We start from the raw sequence: 16,087 nt of genomic DNA on the forward strand, positions 1-16,087 counted from the left end.
AGGACTGAACAGAAAGAGGTGATAGAGAGCAGATTTGGAAGCAATCATCATATGTGTAGGGAAGCTTTTAATCTTTAAGAAATTAGTGTATTCTAATATTTCTGTTGAAAGCCGCCCAGAGTGGCTGGGAAAACCCAGCCAGATGGGCGGTGTATAAATAATAAATTATTATTATTATTATTATTATTAAAATGGGCTGTAGCTGGTGAACCAGCCAGAGCTGGAAAAAGGCAGATTTCCTTGTCATCAAAGTCATTTGAGCCTCCCGTGACAGTGCTTAACCCAGGAGCACCTCAAGCTGCAGACCTGCTCCTTCTAGGGAAGTGCAACCCTGTCCAGAACAGGTGGTCTCTTCCAAACCCAGATGTGGTAACTCAGGATACATAACTTCCCCACCTTTTCAAGATTCAGATTTATTGGGTCAACATTTGGCCCATCACCACCTCCCAGCACTGGTCTAACACTTCAACTGCCTCTCCTGTTTCAGATGGTACAGAAAGACAGAGCTGGGTGTCATCTGCGTATTGGTAGCACTTCACTCCGAATCCCCTAGTGACAGCTCCCAGAGGCTTCATATATATGTTTAATACCAAGGGGGACAAGATGGAACCATGTGAGACACCACAGAACAACTCCCATGGCGCTTAAGAGTAGCCTCTCATAGCTACATTTGGGAAACAACCCTAGGAGTAGGAGGAAAACCACTGAAACAGAGTGCCCCCCTTCCCTCAGACATTCCAGGATACCACGGCCAACAGTACTGAAAGCCACTGAGATCAAAGACAATGAAGAGGGTCACACTCCCCCCATCTCTCTCCCACAACATCTCATCAACCAGGGCTACCAAAGGCAGCTTCAGTAACATGACCAGGCCAGAAGCCAGCCAGGAATGGATCCAAGCAACCAGTTTTCTCCAAAATTCTCTGATGCGGGACCACCACCACTTTTTTGAGCACTTTGCCCACAAGGGGAATATTAATCACTGGTAGTATACAGTGCCTTGGCTTTTTGGAAACTGTAATATATTGCCTCTACATAAACAGAAGGACTGCTGTTCATGGAGGAAACTGGAAACCAATGGAGGCTCCCCAATGAAGTTAGGGGGCAATAAGGTGGTATTATTCATTCCACATTGGGAACAACTGGTCTAGTATATTTGTTAGCTTTTCATTTAGTGAAAAACTAAATGTTATTTCATATTTTTATCTTACCAGAAATTTATCTGATACAATGTTTGCCATTTGTTAGACATATATTAGAAAACTGTATTCTAGCCTCAGCACACAAAATATGATACACAGTACTATTCTAGTTGAGCTTCTAAAATACGTTCTCTTTCTAAAAGCAGATCATATACCAGTATATACATGCTTTCTTCCATTAAATTCAAGGCTATCTCTTATCCAGGAATTGACCAGACTAAGAATTGCTCAGCTTTAGAAAGACTGCAGCAACATGTGTATTAAGACAATGATGGGATCATGATTTTGATTATAGTCTTCCCAGTAGCAATAATATTAAAGCCTACTGAAGTTTCAGCATTAAAAAATTCAGAAACCAAGTACGGTAACAAACAAAAAGTATCCAAGTTCAATATATATAAGTAAATCTACATTCTGCAGCACAGAATGCAGTGATGATTTAATTCAGTGACATGATAATTGAAGCAAATGTTATTTTGTATATAAAGCAAAATGAAGAGCTCTGCTGGAATGTCCTATACGCATGGCAGTATTTCGGTGGGATGGATTAAAATGAGAGGTTAAAACCACACTGTTTAATAGTCATTTCATGTACAAGTTCCTCAGCTGCTATTAACAATTCTAAGTGCTATTATTATTTTGAATACTAGTTTTTTTTCCTGGAAAGAAAAATAGCTTGGATATTAGGTTCTCAGTGTTTTCTATATTACTTTCCCTTATGCTACATACTCCTACCATTCATTTTAGTGTCCTGGACAATACACTTTAGCTTCCTATTCGTTGTGGAAATACCTAACAATTTTCTTAGTTGGGAAATACTCAAACACAAGAGTCAATATTTTTTCCCAGCCGGTAGGCTAGATCCTGACCTCCCACACATTCCACTATGCACTTTGACAGCAGGTCCTGCATTGTCCATTTGCACACAGGGTTTGGATTCGAACCATGCCTGCAAATGGTCAGTTTTCCTCTGCAGACCAGCAAAACTCTATGCAAAGCTGGTCTACAGAGGAAAAATTGTTTGTAGACACAAGCAGAACCCAAACCAGAGTCACATATGGGAAACTTCAAAAGGGCTCGCTGTCAGTAGAGTTAGTGAGCCTCACTTTCCAAGGGACAATCAAGAGTACACTTCAAGCATCCAATTATTTCCTTTTGGCCTCATCTTTACCTAACTTACCCCAATGTCATTTATGTTGTCAGGTGTGGGATAGGTAGGTGTGGTTTGCAAGAAATGGCCTTGTGAACCAAATAAAAATGTTCAAGGCACCTATGCTTCCTGGCTGTTATCTACTGACAGTGCTTTTACCTAAGGTTAAAACTACAGAGGTTCTCATTCATCATTTCTTAAAATTAAGAAATTTCATTTTCTGTGTAGTAAATCAGCTTAATTGATTTTTTCCTGTTCTAGCCTCTGTATATTTAAGTAGTGCTTTTGTCTGACGTTTACATCTCTTTAAGTTATTATTTTTGTTTCTCAAGACCAATGTTTTCAAAAGATAAGTATTTAGAGTACATAAGTCTACATTTGAGCAATGCAAAGTAGCTGGGAACCCATAAAACATGGCAAATGACTGACACAGTGTAGTTGCTTAGATGAAGATGCATTCACCTGCTGAAGTTGTGCTTTTGAGATGCGAATGACAGGGGGGAACTTGTTTCCACTGGGAATGACAGGAAGTTGCCTACGGGCAGCTGACCAGGAAGAGGAAGAGTGGCTGTCTGCTGATTGACTCCTTGGAAAGCCAGCCTCTTTCACAGGGTCCGGGTGGGTGGTGAGGTGGGTTATAGGGCTCAGGGTACGGAGGATGGGACTTGAAATTCTTGGGATGGAGAAATGCAGCATGTGAAGTGAGTTGAGCTGTGAGAACAACATGGCAAGGAAAAAAGAAAATGCTTCAAATATATACAGATCACTTTATTTCGGTCTGCTCTCTGTAGCTTTGAACTTTGTTTCCTCCAGTAGCCAATATTACAAAGAGTAAATACTGGCAGCCACATGATGCTGATTAGAACAGACAGAGACAGAGCTATACTGTTGAGAAAGGTTAAGAGTTTCAAAGTAAGCAAAAGTGAGGAAGAACTGAATAGACAGTGGGCTGTGAAGAACCAGAGAACTGAAAACATCAGTTTACACCTGGGTGGGTGGGTTAATATTTTTCAAAATACTTCAGTATCTACAATCAACAGTTACTGGCCTCTGGTAATAAAAACAGAATTGAAGAAAAGTTAAATTATATCAGATAATTATTCAAACTAGGTGCATTCCTCATGTTTTCCATATTTCAAAAGTGGTTTTTGGAACTGAACAATCCACTTTTTTCTGTGATAAACAAACAACATTATTTATATGAAGTCATTGCAAAACCTTAGTATTTTTGATAATTCTCAAACATACCACCATCCTTGTGTTTCTTAGCATGTACCTTAATTAAATCAAAATTGAGAGCTGTGGACATTGTTGAAATACATGCTAAATCCTGAAAAATTGCTTCTGCAAAGTGCAATTAACCATCACACTCTTCTTGAGGAACTAACTTAAATTGACTGCAAGCAGTATTTTCGTTAGACTTCAGATCTCATGCTTTCAGTTAAATATTTCTCACAGTGTCTGAATACAACAGAGATGAGCTACAGCTATTAACAGTTCACTTACTGGAGTAAGAGCCCCTTCTGCCTGGGCCTCCATTAGGCTTGTGGGTGTGACTGCAAGAAGATGACCAGCAGTTCCAATTGGTAGTTCTAATTGATCTGTAAACTGTTCAGAAGCTGCTGTACCATGACACTCAATATCTAGATCCAATGCTGCTCCCATACCCTTCTTGGTATGAGCTCTAAGCTTATCTTCTTGTGGGGGCTCTTCAAGGACTTGAAGCACCTCAGGCTCCTCATCAGAGGGGCTTCCAGTTGTTTTATGCCCTAAGACTCCATTAGTCCTGAAATCCTGCAAGTCTCTTTCTTTATCCACTATCACCCATTCCTTGGAGTCAACCTCCTGCTGGCAGGAACTCAAATTGACTGCCACATATCCATTGCTGACAACACCATCGCCCTGTTCTGGAGAGCTGACAGAAATGGGCTTGGAAGCTTCAGGTAGGTATTCTTCATCATAGTGCCAAACATGCTCATGACTGGAAGCAACTGGAGGCATGGGTGGTTTTTGAAAAGCTGCAACAGCAGATTCTTTGCCGGGATTCATCTCTCTTTTTTTCTTCTCCATGCTTGGGAATGTTGAGAGAAATTGAGGAAACATGATGAATCAAATTAGGATTGTGTAAATCATGTTAAGTGAAAAATAACAGGATACTATCTAATGTAGACAAATTAGGCCATTTGTTATCAATATCACTACATTTCTATTTCTAGTAGATGTTCTGGGGTAGCTGATGTGGCATCCTCCAGATGTTCTTAGACTACAACTCTCATCAACACTCAGCATGTCAAATGGCCAGGAATTATGAGAACTATAGTGCAAGAGCATCTGGAGGGCACCATGTTGGCTACCCCTGTTCTAACTAATCTTTTAGAACTGGATTTCTCAAATTATATTATGAATTACTGGCTTCCCCATTCCCAAAACCTGACTTTACTTTCCCTGCATTTGTAGGGTCAATCATATGGCATGAGTAACAGTGAAATCTGTGCCAAATAACTAATCAATTAAAGATGACTCACTATAAGCAAAGCAACTGCTAAGAAAGCTTAGCAAAACAAAAGCCATTACATACCAGACTTCCAGAAATTTATCTGTATCTGGCTTGGACTCCAAGGTCAGACGTTTCTCCAGTTCAAAACTGTGAATTGATCGTAGCTTCCGCACAAGAGGAACATCCCGATCTAGCTGTGTGGTCTCTGAGCGGACTCTAATTGGAGAACCAAGGCTTGGTGCATTAAGCATGCCATTAATTGGTCCATGGCTGTTTTCCTCTTCTGTAGCAGTCTGTGATTAAAAACACCATAAGAGAACTATAAAATATCAGGTAAAAGACACAAAATGTAACATCTCATTGTTGGCAACCCAGCTTTTCATTCTGTCAAAACACTTTCAATTCTTCTATTTGATAGGCTTGCAATGCTAAATGTAGTCAGAACTGCAGCAGAAAGATCACTGCTCAACTTGATTACCAGCAGAACTAACTAATTTCCACACGAACTTTCAATTTTGCTTGTGGCTAATATGCAGTTTTCTGTAAATGTGATTTTGAAATTGTTTGCTTGTAGACTTTAACTCCAAATCAGTATCTATATCTAAAAGCAGCCCAATATACTACCTAACATCCAGGGTTTAGATACGAAAACTGCCTTTTTCAAATTAGACCAAGCTCAATAGCAGCAATCTGAGGTTTCAAGCAGGAGTCTTTCCAAGTCCTATGTGGAAAGACCAGGATTGAAACAGAGGCCTCTAAGTTGCAAACAATATACTCTATCATTGAGCATATAGCCCTTTTCAAAAATTAAGTTTTAATGTTTTCTGATTTCACTCACACACAGCTGATCCCACCAGCAAACACAAATATCTAAAGGCCTGTCACAGGGAAGATGGGGCAACCCTGTTTTCTCCTGGCAGAGGAACGGTCTCCCTCGGGAGGTTGTGGACTCTCCTTCATGTGAGGTTTTTAAGCAAAGGTTGGATGGCCATCTTTCATGGATGCTCTAGCTGAGATTCATGCATTGCAGGGAATTGGACAAGATGACACTTGGGTACCTTCCAACTCTATAGTTCTGTGATTCTATAGGCACTCTTATGCAATTCATTTAACAGAGGCCTCTGCTAACAGAGGGCTGTTTTGTCTAAAATAGCAATACTTTGTGCCACCTTAGCTGTGACCAATACAAGCATCAGGAAGACAGATTTTAATATGCTACAGAAACAAGCAGCCACAGAAGACAAAGCCAAATCTTCAGCTTATTCCTGTGATCAGTGGTCAAAAGGTGAAAACATAAAGTAATGAACAATGGGGTTAAAAATAGCCTACTTCAAGTACCAGTATATACCCTAATATATGTCCCAAATGTGTGCCTGGGGCCACAGTAAAATTGCTCACTGTAATGCCAGCTAGATGTCCTTAGCAATTTAACAAAAATTTGGAGAGAATTTATAAAGAGAATATATTTTCACAATACCACTATGTAACCTAAGGTGCAGCAATATAAAGAATACAATGCAGTTAATGCCATGCTCAAAAGTTAGCATAGAGCTGGAGTAGATATAGAAAATAACAACAAATTATCAGGAAGAAACAGTATCTTCCTCATGAATACTTGCTTAAAATTGAGAGTTCTGTGATGGAGGAAAAGAACTACCACAATAAGGAAGAGCAACTGTAGGTTTATAAAATTATAAACAATTCTCTCAACACACTAGAACTTTGAGTCATCAAATGGAAAGCTGTCAGTAGGTTCAGGACAAACAGAAGAAAGCGTAATTAACTTATGAAAACCACTGAAACAGGATACAGAGATGTCCACTATCTTATATAGTTCACGATCTCGTATGGCTTTCAGGAATGAACAACTCATTATCAAATAGCAGAAAATAAAACCTTAATGTTAAAAATATATCAAATGCTGGGACAAATGACATAGTTGTCCCCAACAGACCCAACTTCTTCATTTCCTGGGACATCTGACTTGCTGATAGTATAGTGATTTTATTTGATCCATTAAAGCAAATCTTAAGATATAGAACCAAAAAAATAATTGAATGCTATTGTCTGCTCTATTTTAGTACTTACTTTATGGACACCTGCTTTTATCTTATTCCTGTTTGCATCCATTTCCTCCCACACATCCTTTTCCTGAAGACGATGTCCAGGAGACTCTGGTAGCTTTTCTGGAGAGATTCCGATAGGGATACCATTCTCACCATCACTAAGATGTTCATCTGGAAACACATCATCTGTATTCTCTCTCAGCATATCTCCTGGTATTGGTGTAGCATTGGCAATTCTACAAAGAAAAAGAAAAATAACAAAGAAACAGTATTGCAATATGATAGTTTGACTCAAGGATGCAGCACAGGTTACACCCTCCCTTCTTCCTCTGGATGTTGATAAGACTATGACAGCATAGCCAATAGTCAGTGATGATGGGAGCTGCAATCCAGCAACATCAGGAGGGCCACGGGTTCCCATCTATACTCTAAGAGCTTAAACCAAGGTCTCAGGCCTCATATAATAAGCTATTGTAAAACAGTGCGTGCTCCATTCTCAGAACTCTTCAGGGCTCGGCCTTTGCATATGGCAGCAAGTAAGAAGCACCTGGATTGGTCAGACCTGGGACCACACACTGAGAATCTAAACAGAGCTTTACTCTTTACTGGCTGTATACTCCACCTCCTTTCAGCTCAAACCTTAGGGAATCTGAACTCAGAACATTTCCATCAGTTTCTAGACTGGAGGGCAGCTCTATGCTTCTGCATCTTCCTTAGTCATAGCACAGCATGCAGGAGCAAGATTAGAATGCTGGTACAGTGGTACCTTGGTTGTCAAACTTAATCCATTATGGGAGTCCGTTCGACTCCTGGAACCGTTCAAAAACCAAAGCGTGGCTTTCGATTGGTTGCAAGAGCTTCCTGCACTCAATCGGAAGCCATGGAAGCTTCCAAAGAATGTTCGAAAGACCTCTAGGCTGTTCACATAGATATCTGAGTAGTAGTACTCTCTCCATGTACTCTCCTAAATGGAAATTGAACAATCTGTTTTTCTTAATGCTGCAACACAATTTAGAAGAGAATCATATATAATTCCATCAGAGATTCCTAAAACTATTCAAAACAGAAGCTTTTTGTAAGAAGCTTTTTGACTTTTTAGAGAAATATGGAAGGTTCTTCCAAGCAAGCTCTCCAGAGTTTGTCTGTCAACACCTGGTTACGGAAGAAGCACATCTGGTTCCCTCACCATTACAATGCTATCACATAAGGAACAGAAGTCTAGATGCCTTTAGATCAAGGTCTTAGGACAGAAAAAGAATGCCTAGTATCCAGAATGTCACATGCCACTTCATTAACTGGATGACATCAAAATGAATGTTCCAACATACCCTATGGCAGCTGGGGTCTGACGAGTGTGCAGTTGAGGAGTAGTTGAAGTGGTGGTGGTTGTTAAAGAGCCATCAGCTCCACTCTTTTCCCAGTCAAATAGGTCACTCTCAGTCACCCCAGAAGTCTTCATGCTGTTGTCAAAGACGGACATGAGAAGCTATATAAACAAAAGAGAAGAGTTGGTATGCTCCCAGGTTACATTGAGAAAACTCACGAAAGTTATTCTTTTACGCCATTCATGGAAGCATTTTTTAAAAAAATAATAATAATCCTATTATTGATTTATTGAATTTCTATACACTTCATCCAAAGATCACAGGGCAGTTTACAATATAAAAACACAAAACTACACAACATAATAACAAACAATGACACCCCCACAGTTTAAAAGGCCATACGGTAGATTGATTTGCCAAAGGCCTTGGAGAAGAGGAATGTTTCATATCCTATGAAAGGCAGACATTATATTGATATCTGTTAAAAAAGGGAACACAGCATTCAAATGATGGACAGGTTTCACTAATAAGTTGAAGCAGTTATATTTACATGGCTGTCATCACAAGACATTTTCCTTACACCTGTTTTCTATTACAGGTTAGTAAGTACAGCGCATATTGTGGCATGAGGATTAACATGCAGAGTGGGCAATAAAAAGAACACTGTATGAGACTGTATGAGGGACTAGACACTTTGATATATTCTATTTTAAAAAATACTTCCCAATTTCTTCTGCAAATCTTTACAAAACTACCCAAATATGAACATTGTAGAATTCTGCCTCATCAGCTAATTTCTCTAACTGATACAGGGGTACAATTCCTGCAGAAAAATGGTTTCAAACACACTGCACAAAACATACAGTGGTCATCTGAATTGTGTTTGGAAATCAATGTATTCAATGTATTGCAATATGTCCATTCCATTTGTCTTAGACACCAGAATAGAGACACAATAGAACATGCAAAAGCAGCTTTAAAAGAGTAAAAAGGAAACCATTCACTTCAGCTGCTTCTCATTTTTTTACCTTAGAAGTCCCGTAATAAAGTTAGTATGGATTTGTCTAGGTACGATATGCCAAAACACAAGAGGCAAAAGTAAGGTATATTGATAGTGTACCTAATTAGCTATTGCTACTCCTTGGAACAGATGTGTGAATACATGTGGAAGTGTTTAACAAGACACGAGTTTCCAATAAGATGTAAAATTAAGACATAAAAAATCATACCTGGTAATCAGGTTTAGTAAAATAATCTAAAGTAGAAATGTGATCTAGAAAGGTGTTAAATTCTTGAGGGAGATGTTTCAGCATCAGCCGGTGGTCATACCTCTCTTTTATGGAGCCCACTTGCTCCTACAAGTAGGAAAATGAAATATTTACCATACTTTCCTTCAGTTCTTTATAGACATTATTTATTTATATGCCACCCCTCTGCCAAGGAACTGAAAGCAGTAAAGAATTTTAAAACGCTAAACAAATAAATGAAAATAAAGTTGGCCAGGCGAGATGACAGGCAACTGGAGCAGGTGCCAAATTGTCTCCCTTACCTTCCTCTTTTCTTTCTTCCGTTAGAGTATATTTTGTATTATTTTAACTTCTTATCTGCATAGTGGGACCTCAGACAGGACAATTGCATAGATTTGATAGGTTCTGAGGATATGAATGAGTTTTTCTCAATGCATTAGGGTCCTTAGTAACCATATCAAATCTGAGTTTCTAATTTTTATTCAAATCAAAATTAATAGCTCTGGTTTTAAAGGTAAAGGTCTGTAACAAGCTTTAACATGAACCATCTTTAAAATAAAACAAATGCTCTTGGATATACCTCCTTGTTAACTTAAGCCTAAAAACACCTAAAGAGCCATTTGAAATGAAACTGAACTTCTGCCAAGATCCAAGTTGCTCTTCTCCAGACAGCAAGTGGGGAACTAACAGCAGGTCAGATATAGTGAAGAGATATATTAAATCATGTACAAAAGACACTGGCATGATTGTGTAGCACAGACATGGGGCACTTCCAGCCTGCAGGCCACATTAGGCACACCAGAGAGCATAATCTGTCCAACAATATCATTTTCCCCCCAGCCATGCCTACCAGCCATCATATGGTATCAGATGTGAGATCAGTAAAGTTATGGCTGAGATGAAACATTCAGGAGCCCTAGAATGTGCTTCCAATTATTCCTCTACAAGCAGGGCTTGAATTAGGTGTCTTTTTAATTTGGCACCAAATGCAAGCCCCTCTGGGTTCAGCTCAGAGCTCCTAAGTAGACTGGATTCCCACAGAAGGTGGGACTTGCATTTGACAGGAATCTTTGCAGCTGCAGGTTGAATTCAAGCTGTGGCTGCAAAGATTCTCAATGTCAATGTTTATTATTATGGCAAACAGCCAGCATACTCGGCAAAGATTCTGCAAATAAGAATCAGGAGTACTTTTAGAGTGTGTTCTCAATTATTCCTTTGAAGTTTAATAATCTGACATTGTATGACTGATAACTGACAGGCGGGTGCCCTGTGCCTCTATCAAAAATGAACCATGGAAGGTTGATCACTTCTAGATCTGGCCTGCCAACCAGATCCCGTTCCCAACCCCTTGTGTAGAAGTTGGGTTTTATTAATTTTAACTAAGATTAATGGAATTCTGTACTCATGCCGGCTATGTTAATTAAATAACAAATGCATTGAAATAAGCAAATATTGTTTTTAAAGAACTTTAATATATTGAAAGGAATCTCATGAACATATTCAAAGACATTCTCCGCAGTTTATCTCCAATGGTACATTTCTCAACAGACCTTGTCCTTAATTTTCCTCCAGGGCAGCTGTCCAACCACAAATTCGACCAACATGTAAAACAAAGACCAGAGGTCATCATGACGTCCCATTTCCTAAAGAAAAAGAGACAGTATGTTATTATATAGTCAATTTCCCATTTTCTTGTGCTACCAAACATAATGTATCACGTGCTAAAATTCTAATGCCACAATAGCGAAGTATGTAGCAAAAAAAAATTGCTCTCAACATGTAAGCTGACAGAAAAGATGCAGCTAAAAATGATTACTGGTCTTACCTGAATAGTAGATTTATTAGGTGGACGATGAAGTATTTGGATTGGGCTGTTCCTCTTGCACGAGAATCAGGCAGGAGCAAAGAATTGTGGTAGACTGTTTCTCCTCAGTTTTTTTGACTCGCCAATCAGGAGCATCATGACAAAAAATCTAAAACTAAATTAAACACCAGGCCTACCTCCTCCTGGCTAATACGCAACAGGAACAAGAGTAAAGAAAGTAATGTGCAGCAACATGAAAAAACCTCCATGTCCAGAAAACGAACCCTCCATAATAAAAACTCAAGCATATAATAAATCATATGGTCTGCTGCCAGGTAGGGAGAAACCATTTTAGGCATCCCCCTACCTGTTGTGACGCTGAGTCAATGAGTATGCTGCTTACCACCCTTGGTGGCTGGGGTGGCAGAAAAGTGTTGGAATGGCTGTCTACCTTGGTAACGCTGTTTAAAGGGTTGAGACTTGAATCTCGCTGCCTATTCTGGAACCTGAGTAGTGAAAGGAATGGAACTGAGTGGGGTATGGAACAAAATGCCTAGCATACCTTCCATCAGCCTTCTGACTTAACAAAACCGTACGCTTATCCTTTGATTCCACCAAAACATCTTTCAGAGCTGATTCTCCAAGTACAGGTAGTTGGCCTCTCACAAAAGGTACCACAGACAAGTTAGCCTTAGCGGCAGAGTCAGCCTGCCAGTTATTAAGCCACAAAGTGCAGCACACTTTTACATGTGCAGATATGGCTCTTGGCACAAACTGCATAGCATCCATAGTTGCATCCGCCATGAAGGCTTGTGCTTTTAGGGGTTTTGAAAGGATTTGATGGTGACACACCACATCCTGAGGAGGATTATGGAGCAAATCCTCCAGCCATACCACACAGGCATGTGCACAGGAGGAAGCTACCGTGTTTTCCCCAAAATAAGACACTGTCTTATATTTATTTTTCCTCAAGAAGACACACTATGGCTTATTTTCAGGGGATGTCTTATTTTTTATTACGCGTCCAGCCTCGCCTCTTCCTCGGCGCCCTCCAGAACTGCGCCTATCACTATGTCTTATTATCGGGCTATGGCTTATATTGCACAAATGCTTAGAAATCCTGCTACGGCTTATTTTATGGGTATGTCTTATTTTCAGGGAAACAGGGTATACAATAAGCTCTCAATGAGAACGAAGCAGTCTCATGTACTTCGCGAAGGGCAAACTTGATTCTCCTATCTGTAATATCATGCAATTAAGCATTGAGCATCCTCATCTTTTGGGGCCAAATGACATGAGGAAAGATGCAGCAGAGGAGGATCTATGGAAGGTGACTTAATATAAGCCATAAATTCTGGCTCTAAAGGATATAATTTATTCACCAATCCATTAGTCCTTTTCAAATGCATAGGAGCGTCTAGCTCTGCCTTTACTATAGATTTTAGAAGAGATGGAACCTGCATGAAGTTGGTTGATGGACTGGTATCTGTTAGAAAAGACACAAAACTTCCAGAAACTGCCTCAGCCTCATTTGCTTACTTAGAGGACAAACATAAAGTGCTCATAATCTTATGCTGCAAAGTTGCTGCCTGAAAATCTTGAAACAGCCTGGAAGATTGTGGCTCTTCCTGCACTGAATCATCACTCCATGCACCCTCTTCTTCCACATCCAGTGATGCATGAGATGATGGCATAGTAAAATCAGCCTCCTGTAATTCCTCAGACATAACTTGAAAAGGGTTAGGGGAGGAATTCTCTGCAGAATGTGGCATACACTTACAAGAAGCTTTTGATTTAGTACGCACAGGAAAGGCAGCATTGGGACATAAGTCATGCTTCAGGTCTGATGATAAGTAAGCAAGAAGGGCATCCTTCAACTGATCAATTAAAGAAGCAGACAAGTTCACATTCAAAACCTCTGATAAACCTTGACCCATTGGTGTCAATGAACTTTGCTCATTAGATCCTAATTGGTCATCAGCAAAACCCTGAAATTCAGGCTGAGGATCAGAGGAATGTCATTATTAGTACTGCCGGCAGATGGCAGTAAAATCTCACTAGATAACTGAGCAGCACTCTGTGGTTAGGCCATGGATTGCTCTGAAAGCGGTTTGTTTACATGAGTAGACCTTACCTTACTGACAACATTGGAAAAAGATGGCCCTTAGCATGGGGGGATTGATTTGAGCGACTGAGGGGAATCAGAGGACCACATTCTACATTTGTTTAGCTTTTTTATGCGGAAAGGCACCCAAGCCTTGCAGAGACTCTAAGGATGCATTGAAATTTAGTGGGAGGAAATTGAGCCACTGAACCAGACTGCTGATTCAAATATTACTGCAGGCAAAACGTGTCGCAACAGCCCTTTGCGCTGCTGAAGCAGACAGGAGAACAAGGAGTGGAAGCTTATTTTCTTTATCCCTTTCTTTCTTTGCAGAAGCAGCAATTTTTGAAGAAAAGCCAATGCACTGAATAAAGGATCCAAAAGGACGCTGAGGGTAAGGCACAGAGCGGTTGTTAGGGAAGCAGTGCACAGTCGTTGCACGAGGCAGCCTGCACCGCAAAAAAAGTTGAAAGAAAAGGCAGTCCATCTGCCAAAACGGCAATGGCCAGCAACAAGAAATAAAGATAAAAATTAAGAAATTAATGTAAAAATAGAAGTAAAACACTGAATACACAACAGGGAAAGATGTTTAGCAGGGAGACAAGGTTGTTTATTTACACCTCAGTAGAGGATGCATAGTTGGGACGCAGGTAGCTCTGTGGGTTAAACCACAGAGCCGAGGGCTTACTGATCAGAAGGTCAGTGATTCGAATCCCTGTGACAGGGTGAGTTCCCGTTGCTTGGTCCCAGCTCCTGCCAACCTAGTAGTTTGAAAGCACGTCAAAGTGCAAGTAGATAAATAGGTACCGCTCCAAGTGGGAAGGTAAACGGCGTTTCCATGCGCTGCTCTGGTTTGCCAGAAGCGGCTTTGTCATGTTGGCCACATGACCTGGAAGCTGTACGCCAGCTCCCTTGGCCAATAACACGAGATAAGTGCCACAACCCCAGAGTCGGGGTCCCTTTACCTTTACCTTTAGAAGACGCATAAAATGACTGATAGACAGGAAAAGTAGCCGATTACCAGTACTAAGTAACTAAGAATAACAAAGAAAGTAGTTAAAGAGGACTCAGCTAACTGTCAACAAAACAGTGAGAGCCAAGGAGGGAAAAACTGAGGAGAAACGGTCTAGCTCCCATAAGTCTTTGCTCCTGCCTGAGTCTTGTGCAAGAGGAACAGCCCAATCAGAACACTTCACTGTCCATCGTAATAAATCAGCACCATCCATGCACAGAGGAGATTAGTAGACTCTTGGGCTTACACAAGTACCATTTTTTAAAGTCCTTGGTGGGTGAGGGGAACAAAACAGTCCAAGAGCAGACAGAGCACATTCAGTGGCCTGTTTGGGGGCGTGGAAAGACTGCCAGAGGGGAGGAGACATAGAATGAGGCATAGCCTGGGAAAGGACATGGCTGGTTGGAACCCTAGAAGAATCACTCTACACTGCAACATTTTGTGGCAAGACTCACTTGTAAGAAAACAATACAAAGAGTTTAAGTGTTCTCCATAGATTCAAAACAGAAACTCTATAAATATACTCACAGAAGTATACATAGAAGCAAAGCAAGCTAGCAATTTGTTTAAATGTGTTTCACCTCCTTCCTTAAATTATTTTATGTGGTTTCAAGTATTTTGCTGAATTATTGGATAGGCAGTGATTTGTATATTTGTAGGTCTTTCTGGGCCTGCTCCTGAACCAGAGATTTCGTCTGCCCTTAGCAAATATACACCCTTGTGTCATTCCTATGAACCTTAATCCACCTTTATGATGATATACCAAGTTCCAGGAGAGCAACAAAGAAAGCTGGTTACAGATTGTGCAAGGTCCAGGTATTGGCTCAGTTAGTGCACCATTGAACACCCATGGTCAGCTGCCTGCCTTGCTGGTTGTTCGTGCCAGCTATGAGTGGAAGTATACAGCCAAGAGAATAGTTGTCTCTTCCTGAACTACATAATTATCTAGTATTTAACTGGAAAAAAACCAACTTTTAGTTCAACAGCAGAAACAGGCTTCCTGCTAACATTCAAGTTTTAAAACTGGAGACAGATAAACAGGATCCCACCTGTCTTCTGTAATCACAAGGATAATTTTATTGTTGGTGCTTTTGTACCCACCATCTAGAGCTAGCAGTTACCATCTGCTGTGCAACACCTCGATAAAACAGAAAGTCGAAAGTGGTCAAAAGACTGTGATCCTTTCTGTCAGTTCACACATCCCACCAGAACAACATTTTCCCAGCAAAGCCAAACCCCACCCTAGCGAAACCTCAACCTCTCATGGGGTGGGGAGCATAGCTGCCAAGTTTTCCCTTTTCTCGCGAGGAAGCCTATTCAGCATAAGGGAAAATCCCTTTTTAAAAAGGGATAACTTGGCAGCTATGGTGGGGAGGATGTGTGTCGTTTTCATCCATACCTACTAAAAATCAATTAGCACTCTTTTAATATGCCATGTAATTAAAATGGTAACCAATTTATTTAGCAAATTTCAGTCACAGTATTATTTCCATTGTAAGAACATCCAGTATGATTAAAGATGCATAAAGTAGACATTTTCTTTTGCTAACACTTTAAATATTTCAGGCAGTATTGCTTACAATTATAATTCACCTATAGGAAAAAGACAGGTGACGCAGAAAGTTAAGATAATCACACCATTTGTAATTGTTTCAGTAACTAAACATTCAGGCTATTGCA

At 40.2% G+C, this 16,087-nt stretch overlaps 1 protein-coding gene across 5 annotated transcripts in view; it reads right to left on the minus strand.

The window, feature by feature from the left end:
* TTBK2 (tau tubulin kinase 2) overlaps positions 1-16,087 on the minus strand; it is a 50,859-nt gene that overhangs the window by 17,760 nt on the left and 17,012 nt on the right. For 3 of the 5 annotated variants that reach the window (XR_004692427.2, XM_035112462.2, XM_035112481.2), the window contains exons 8-14: positions 11,038-11,130; positions 9,470-9,595; positions 8,244-8,401; positions 6,938-7,151; positions 4,931-5,142; positions 3,859-4,423; positions 2,815-3,063 (exon numbers count right to left, since the gene is read on the minus strand). Coding sequence is in view for 4 of the 5 variants with exons in the window: in XM_035112462.2 (XP_034968353.1) it covers positions 2,815-3,063; positions 3,859-4,423; positions 4,931-5,142; positions 6,938-7,151; positions 8,244-8,401; positions 9,470-9,595; positions 11,038-11,130 (1,617 nt within the window). In the remaining variant the exon portion in view is untranslated. Of the gene's footprint in view, positions 1-2,814; positions 3,064-3,858; positions 4,424-4,930; positions 5,143-6,937; positions 7,152-8,243; positions 8,402-9,469; positions 9,596-11,037; positions 11,131-11,312; positions 16,034-16,087 lie in introns of those variants that run through there. The other 2 variants (XM_035112490.2, XM_035112474.2) reach the window with 2 other exon arrangements.

This window comes from Zootoca vivipara, chromosome 1, assembly GCF_963506605.1.
Source record: "Zootoca vivipara chromosome 1, rZooViv1.1, whole genome shotgun sequence".
NCBI lineage: Eukaryota > Metazoa > Chordata > Lepidosauria > Squamata > Lacertidae > Zootoca > Zootoca vivipara.